This window comes from Habropoda laboriosa, unplaced genomic scaffold (assembly GCF_001263275.1).
Source record: "Habropoda laboriosa isolate 0110345459 unplaced genomic scaffold, ASM126327v1 scaffold295, whole genome shotgun sequence".
In the NCBI taxonomy this organism is placed as follows: Eukaryota; Metazoa; Arthropoda; class Insecta; order Hymenoptera; family Apidae; genus Habropoda; species Habropoda laboriosa.
The window spans coordinates 1,100,064-1,105,785 of record NW_017100429.1 but is presented as its reverse complement, the minus strand read 5'-3'; the positions used below and the strand labels follow the sequence as shown (position 1 = coordinate 1,105,785).

At 39.7% G+C, this 5,722-nt stretch overlaps 2 protein-coding genes across 2 annotated transcripts in view; one reads left to right on the top strand and one right to left on the bottom strand.

Annotated features, from left to right (window-relative positions):
- LOC108575737 overlaps positions 1 to 384 on the bottom strand; it is a 1,876-nt gene extending 1,492 nt beyond the window's left edge. Inside the window, exon 1 of the mRNA XM_017938624.1 lies at positions 361 to 384. Within this exon, the coding sequence (XP_017794113.1) occupies positions 361 to 365 (5 nt within the window). The 5' untranslated portion in view covers positions 366 to 384. The remainder of the gene's footprint in view (positions 1 to 360) is intronic.
- Positions 385 to 4,437: 4,053 nt separating this feature from the next.
- The window catches only part of LOC108575736 (protein AF-10-like), a 5,277-nt gene continuing 3,992 nt past the window's right edge, over positions 4,438 to 5,722 (top strand). The window contains exons 1-5 of the mRNA XM_017938623.1: positions 4,438 to 4,546; positions 4,623 to 4,702; positions 4,840 to 5,004; positions 5,081 to 5,278; positions 5,360 to 5,722. The exon at positions 5,360 to 5,722 is cut by the window's right edge and continues 255 nt beyond it. Coding sequence (XP_017794112.1) covers positions 4,438 to 4,546; positions 4,623 to 4,702; positions 4,840 to 5,004; positions 5,081 to 5,278; positions 5,360 to 5,722 — 915 coding nt within the window. The remainder of the gene's footprint in view (positions 4,547 to 4,622; positions 4,703 to 4,839; positions 5,005 to 5,080; positions 5,279 to 5,359) is intronic.

The window sequence follows — 5,722 nt, the reverse complement described above, 5'->3', positions numbered from 1 at the left end:
AATTTTGAAAAAAAGTTTGTTTAACAACCGTTTCCAGTATAAAGACAAATTGAATTTTCTAATTTAAAAAAAAAATTCCAATATCCAATATTTAAAAAACAATTTCCTGTTTCCAATGTTAAAAACAAGCTTCAATCGTCAAACAAAATTTCCTCTGCCTCCAGTATTTAAAAAGGAAATATTAAACCGCTAAATAAATTGTAGGAAAAAGCAAGGGGCCCATCCTTTGGCTTTCTGCCTTGGACAGTCCTGAAAAATATTTCCTCAAACACCAAAGATTACTTTTAAAAAAATGTATCCACTTTGTTGTTGTCAGTTTTGAAGGTAAATCAATTTTTCAAACTACAAATTTCTCCTCACCTCATTCTGCAAGAGAGATTTGTGAACGCCGCTGGATCACGGTACACTGACCGCCAACTACCGACTTCCTGGAAATATAACGCAGCCTGACACACACAGTGTGAACCTATCGCTATCGCGCTGCGGCTAAATACCAACAACATTCTCTAATCTCGTTTCATTTACGCTCACATTCTTTCAACTTTTCCATCCGTCAATTGTCACCTACATAATTTCTTTTTATCTCAAAAAACAAATAAATAAAAAATAAAATAAAATATTTTTTTTTCAATTTTTTATCATAACAAATTTATCGTTTGACGAACTTTAAAAAAAAAAAAGTTCCGTTCGTTATCGAAACTGGTGTTACAATTGATTGTTTACAGGGCAGCAGGACACCTGAGCGAATTTTTTGGCGTCGTATGAACCTATCATGGCCGACAACAATGGCCATCAGCAATTAAGAAATGCGATACACGAGATACTGAACCGCGTGACCACGTGCAAGGCCGCCTAGCAAATGGTGGGGGCATGAAAATAAATCCTGGATAATTTAGTCTGACCACGGATGCTACGGTGAGCCGTTAGCTGTGTTACACGCTAAGTTAACCTTAATGAGGCACAAATTCATTTAGAAATGTTCGTTAATTTCGAGCTTGCGGTCGTGAAATTGAGATTTTTTTCCTCTGTTGAGATTTTTATCAAGAGAGATAATGGTCTGTTAGCACTGAATGATTCCTTATAGGTTATGTGTGTTTGTTTGTTAACCAGCTGTGTTAAAGAGATGTTTAGATTAGCTTTTGGACATTTTCCAAAGCAATTAAACGTTGAGTGGTTAAATGGGAAATGAAAGGATTGGAATGGTTTAGTTTTCGGGTGGGAATAGGAGAATTTGATGTTTGGAAATGATAAGCAAAGGTGTCTGATGTGATGTTACTACGAAATCGTAGCAATGGGATAGTGACAGCTACAGTTTCCCAGCTGTGATTTATTAGATACGTCATTGCAGTGACTTAAGTGGATCAAAGCTCTTCGATAATTCAGGCGGTATATTTCTGTTTGCTTTATGCACCGTTCCTGGACTCTATTTTTCGTAATTTCCAAATATGCAAAGAAAAATATTTTCAAAAATTTTAAATACAAGAAGATACTTCTTTTTGTAATTTCTTTCACATACTTCAGACCCAAAAAAATATCTTTTCTAGTTTAAAATGTAAAAAGGATGAACCTCTTTTAATTTACCATGGAAAGATTCTCAGCTCCACTTTTCAATACGTTTAAACTTCCAAAAAAATTCATATTTAAAGGAACACCTTTCTTTTATTTTTTTTAATTTCTGCAACATTTTATATCACAATTTTCCGTCCAGAAATGACAAAATCCACTGAGAGGAAGGAGGAAACACATATCGCGGGAAAGCTGAAAGAAGCACGGTGTTTCAAATCAATTACCAGGAACTCTCCTCGATTACACTTCGAAGCGCGATTTGATAACGCCAATTAACATCCGTTGCAGTCAAAATGACAGCTCGCAAATCCCCTTTGTTCCACTTCAAACCGTAAAATCTAGCAATTTTTCAAAACTAATCAGAAATATATCGAAGCAATACTCACAACGGTTTTTTTTGTTTTTGATGATGTTTGATTATTTAATCGCAAATATATCGACTCCTTGTGGCTCGATTATGCTCTCGCAGAACGAATTCCAGCGTATTGCAACGGGAAATACGAGTGCAACTCTACTCCATCACGTTAAACAGTCGATTCGATTCGCGGTACATTTAATACAAAATCGGTGGGTACTTCCCATACGTCAAAATATCGATAGAGCAGGTGGCGCGACCGACAATATCGGTAGTTGAATGTCTCTATGAGCATGAATTGACTGCTGCTTGAGGTATGTAGTTACGATCGATCAAACGACAAATTAAAAACATGGCAATTTAGTTTCACGATAAAATGCACGCTGATAAGAGGAAATGATACTGAAAGCTCTTGGAAGTGAATCAGGAACATTTTTTAGATAATTACATATGAATCGGAAATAAGAATAAGTCATAGATTTAATAAATGTTGGTATCAGTGGGAAATAATTGGGTATAGTTATGTTTGGGGGAGGGGGGCTACATGGTATCTCATTTTGTCCCATTAATCAACGGATAAGGATGTGTAGAATATGAAGTTACAGGAATTTAAAAAAATTTTAATGAATCGAGGAAGTTATGCTTGCTTAAAGAGAATGGCGCCATAACTGTGCCATGTTCGAGGTAACTTCTCCAACTTTCGAATGAATATCTCGAAAAATAATTATTCGATCGATCTGAAGTTTTGTAAATATGTTTATGTATAATTTATCTACCATCTAAATTACTGCGATAATTATATTTTCGCTACTTTTTATCTGGTGCTCGAAGAAATAGCTACCTTTCTCTAAAAAGAGTTGTTTTCTTTCTAAACACCATTTTGTTATTGTTGTTAAATTGTTCAACTTTCCTTATTTGTGCAATTGAAGACAACCTGTAGATTGTAACGAGTAACGAAATAATTAACACAATATTTAAACTTGACAGTTGAGTTCTCATTTATTATCTCATTGATACAACATATAAGGCACTGCAATCCTTTATGATTGAACCACAATTCAACAGTTCCTATGAACTCTCTCACACATGATCATATCACCTGCATTACCACACAAACATAGGTTCAATGAAAACTTCCCTATATGTAACCCAACAGGTCCACGTTCAACACATTCTTAAACCTCACTTTTTCCGCAACCTTTTTAGCATGCACACACGTGTACACGATAAATGTCAAACTGATATCTGATCCCTCCTTGATTAACGACTTAACAAATCCTATTCTACGATAATTTTTGGTTTTTTGACGGTTGAAAACTTTTCAAACAGGTTAGCCCTGTCGATAATGTCCGTTATGCATTTCACCTCACGAGTTTCGCCTTAAGAGGGGGTTCCATGTGATACACCGCTAAAACCCTATTGGCGTCGTCCTCGAATCTCGAATTCTCACACATGATCATGGAAAACTCTGAAACTTTATAATATAGTCTCCTGTGTGTGTAAGTTCTCGTGTAGAAACGCTAGGAGTTCTGTCACGTTTCTCCCTTGTGTCAGAACCGGTCGATCAATAGATCCACCCCACTCGTGGTTCGTATTCTTGGAAGCTGGGATAAGTAGCATGGTCTTCAACCTGTTTCGTGATTGGTCGATCGCACCTGGTTACGGGGTCGTGCACTAACCACCTATATGATTTACCCTCTCGATTCTGTTCTCAGAATGAAATCAATGACCCTTCTTTCGGCCAAAAATAAATCACAGTGTCAATAAAATCCTAAACATTCGCTAATCTACAAATATATATATACACATGAATCATCCTGTTATACTTAAATTCGTCACATTTGAGATATTTACATACAATACTTTAAAGAAAGATCAGAACTAAGGTTAATGACAGGAATGTCAGGGATTACTACTACAAATGTGCAATTCTACGAGTATATGCGTATCTACCTACGAAGCACAGAACGATGTTTATATCCTCATAGTTATGAAAACAACATCTAATATTTTGGAGTAAGGTTAATGACACAAGTATTAAAGAGCTAGGAGAGTTAGTAGAATGTGATTATACCGCGCTCGAACAGGCTTTCCGATTTTCGCGGCAGAGCGCGTGGCTACGCGTGAGAACGGCAGGCGCGACAACAAAATAAGATGGCCGACCAGCGAAACAAATAGAGCGCCGTTGTAAATAACAAACCGTCCGAGCACGTTTCGACACGGGATATTCGCGAGTAGCACGTGGTGAAGCGTAGCCTTGGACCGTTTCCACGTGGTGAATCGTCCGCGGGGACGGCGGAGCGCGGTACGGCAATACGCCAGCCACACGATTCACCGTTGAATGCGTCACGCGTGTGCACGAGCATCGGGGATAATAGCCAGGGTAGCAACCAGCCGGGGAACGCAGCTAGCCAGGATGCAATTGCGAAAGCGGGGCTGCCTCGCGTCACATCTCCGCCTACGGCTCGCCTAGCTCCTCATGCTAGTCTCGTCTTCCGAATTGCTTGGAGCACAGCATGAAGGAGATGCTTGGAGGGTGCTGCGTGTGTTCTGACGAGAGGGGTTGGACTGAAAATCCACTGGTGTACTGCGATGGCCAGGGTTGCACTGTTGCTGTACACCAAGGTTGCTCTTTCAAACTGTTTCTGCTCTGTGTTGTCTTGTATACATTGTAGGATACTATATAGGGTTGTTTTTGCAGCATGCTATGGTATCGTCACAGTACCAACAGGACCATGGTACTGTAGGAAGTGTGAGTCACAGGAGCGCAGTGCCCGTGTGGTAAGTTTCTTTTAAACAATGTATTGTTTACTTATTCCATTTAGAAAGAATAATAGTCTCCACACAGAAAATGGAAACACTGTAGCAATTTACAACCTGGAGGACACGAAAGAATGTTTTATTACTTTGTATAATAGCGTTGTGAGTTGTGTCCAAGCCGTGATGGGGCACTCAAGAGAACAGACCAAGCTGGCTGGGCACACGTGGTCTGTGCGCTCTATATACCAGAAGTTAGGTTTGGTAACGTGACAACAATGGAGCCAATCATTTTGCAACTGATACCATCGGAAAGGTTCAGTAAAGTAAGGATCTTGACAAGAATCTTTCAGTATTACATGACATATTTGAGGTCTGACACATGGATATTGGTTATTCCAGTCGTGTTACATTTGTGAGGAACAAGGGAGGGGTAGTAGAGCAAATGTGGGAGCCTGCATGCAGTGCAACAAGACAGGCTGCAGGCAGCAATTTCACGTTACATGTGCTCAGGCTCTTGGCTTGCTCTGTGAAGAGGCTGGCAACTATCTGGACAATGTTAAATACTGCGGATATTGTCAGCATCACTACTCGAAATTGGTCGGTACTACAATCCAACGAATTCCCGTAAATTCGTACATGGATCTTAAACTCACGATCTTGCTTCGTTTGATTTTATAGAAAAAGGGTGGTAATGTAAAAACTATACCACCATACAAGCCAATACCAGCTGACAATGGCTCGTCAGACTCGTCTCCTGAAAAGGAAGCAGAGACCCCGATAAAGTCTTCGTCAAGTGGTAAACGAAAGAGTTCAAGTTCCAAATCCGCTACCAATTCAAAAAGTAAATCGAATACTAGTCCAAGCGTAGAGATAAATGGCGTCGCTGACGAAAAAAGTGGCAGTGGCCGTAATACACCCAAAGACAACACCGCGAACACTGGTAAATTCACCACTTCAAACTTCGTAGAGACGATCGTCACCCAATCGGAGAGTGTGTTTGGGCATGACGGCACCACCGCGTCCACGACCGCCGCGGCGGTG